The sequence below is a fragment of the Ochotona curzoniae genome, unplaced genomic scaffold (genome assembly GCF_017591425.1).
Source record: "Ochotona curzoniae isolate NIBS_2020 unplaced genomic scaffold, NIBS_Ocur_1.0 contig_2318, whole genome shotgun sequence".
NCBI lineage: Eukaryota > Metazoa > Chordata > Mammalia > Lagomorpha > Ochotonidae > Ochotona > Ochotona curzoniae.
The window spans coordinates 4,587,631-4,589,355 of NW_024465419.1; the positions used below are offsets into that span (position 1 = coordinate 4,587,631).

The 1,725-nt window shown below is 60.6% G+C and overlaps 1 protein-coding gene across 1 annotated transcript; it reads right to left on the reverse strand.

Annotated features, from left to right (window-relative positions):
- Nucleotides 1-505: 505 nt before the first annotated feature.
- Nucleotides 506-1,456, reverse strand: NPBWR1 (neuropeptides B and W receptor 1). The gene has a single exon (XM_040972688.1). It carries the CDS (start codon nucleotides 1,454-1,456, stop codon nucleotides 506-508), a length of 951 nt encoding a protein of 316 aa, XP_040828622.1.
- Nucleotides 1,457-1,725: the final 269 nt, after the last annotated feature.

A 1,725-nucleotide genomic window follows, 5' to 3' on the forward strand; every position in this document is an offset into this window, starting at 1 on the left:
TGGGGGACCAGCCTGTGCTGCTCCTCTGCTGCCTGAAGTGGCTCTCCAAAGCGGAGAAACAAAGTGCAGATCCTAGAAGGGAGCCTTCGCCTAAGTGACACCCTAAGTGGCGCCCAGCATCTCCTGGGGTGGCGGAGGATACTCTTCACCACAGGTCGCCGGAGGTAGGGGGCTGAGGGTTAGAAGTGGACAGCTCCCAGGTGTTATGGCCCCGGCCCTGCTCCTCCTCCACTTTGTGAGCCAAGTTAGGGGGTTGTCTGCAACTTTTAAGACAGTCAATGTGGCGTAATCTGATACTCAGCTTCGCTCAGAAGGATTGGCTACTCAAATTGGGAACACAGCTACAGCCGAGTCCGGGGTGGGGTCCAAGAATCTGCATCCCCAGCGAATTTCCTCTGGACACCAAGGCTGTTTTTCCGGGACCACACTGAAGTGCTGTAGGCATCCACCCCTCCTGCCCTGGCCCGAGTTCCTGAGCCAGCAAGGAACAGAGCGAGCAAGGGAGTCAGGCTGATGCCCTGCACACCATCAGCTGGCGTAGACTCTTGCGGAAGCCGTCGTCCAAGAAGGCATAGAGGAAGGGGTTGAGGCAGCTGTTGGCATAGCTCAGGCTGGTGATGAAGTAGGAGAGGGCAATGACGAGTGGCGTCTGTGGGACGTCCGTGGTAAGGACCACCACGGTGCTCAGGTGGTAGGGTGTCCAACAGAGCAGACACACGGTCAGAATCGCCACCACCAGGATGGTCACCCGCTTTTTGGCGCGGTCCAGTGCTTTGCCGTGGTTGTCCAGCCGGATGGCGCGCAGCCGGCACAGCAGCGTGGTATAGAGGGCACAGATGGTGGACACTGGGATGGCAAAGCCCAGCACCAGCGTGTAAAGACGGCTGGCCCGCCACCAAAAGGCCTCTGGCTGCGGGAAGACCAGCACACACTGGCGCCGGCCCTGCTCGTCGTCGAGGCGGGCGAAGACCGCGAAGGGCAGTACGACCAGGGTAACGAGCGCCCACACCGCCAGGCTGACGGCGCGAGCGGCGCGGTAAGTGCGGCCAGGTACCCGGCGCGACTCGGCGGTGGCCAGCACCACCAGGTAGCGGTCGGCGCTCATGACCGTGAGGAAGTAGAGACTGGAGAAGGTGTTGTACTGGTCGATGGCCACGATGAGCTTGCACATGAGCTCCCCAAAGGGCCACCTGCTCAGCAGGAAGTCGGCGATGTTGATGGGCAGCACAAGCGTGAAGAGTTCGTCGGCGATAGCCAGGTTGAGGATGAACAGGTTGGTGACCGTCTTCATGCGCGGCGCTCGCAGCAGCACGAACAGCACCGCCGAGTTGCCCACCAGCCCCACAGCACAGATCAGCGCATACACCACCGGTACCGCCACAGCCAGTGCCAGCGGCAGCGGAGCCGGGTTCGTCTCGTTGGAGAACTCGGGTTCCAGGAACGACACGTTGAGCATATCGGCGAGAAATGGGGATCCTGTTACCCGCGCCTACCCTGGAGTGGGATGGGATTAAGGGGTGAGGGCTCAGAGAGCTAGTAAGTCCGCGTCAGTACTGACCTGCAAAGGGCACTCTCCAAGCCCGTGAGGGAGGAAGGGTATTCCGGGCTCCCCTAGTCAGCTGTCACTGTTGAATCCGGGGCTGAAAAACAGTATTGAAAGCACGGGTTAGGCTCCTAGACGGTTAGCATCTGGGAAAGGAGCGATGCTGGGAGCGGGGAGTGGTA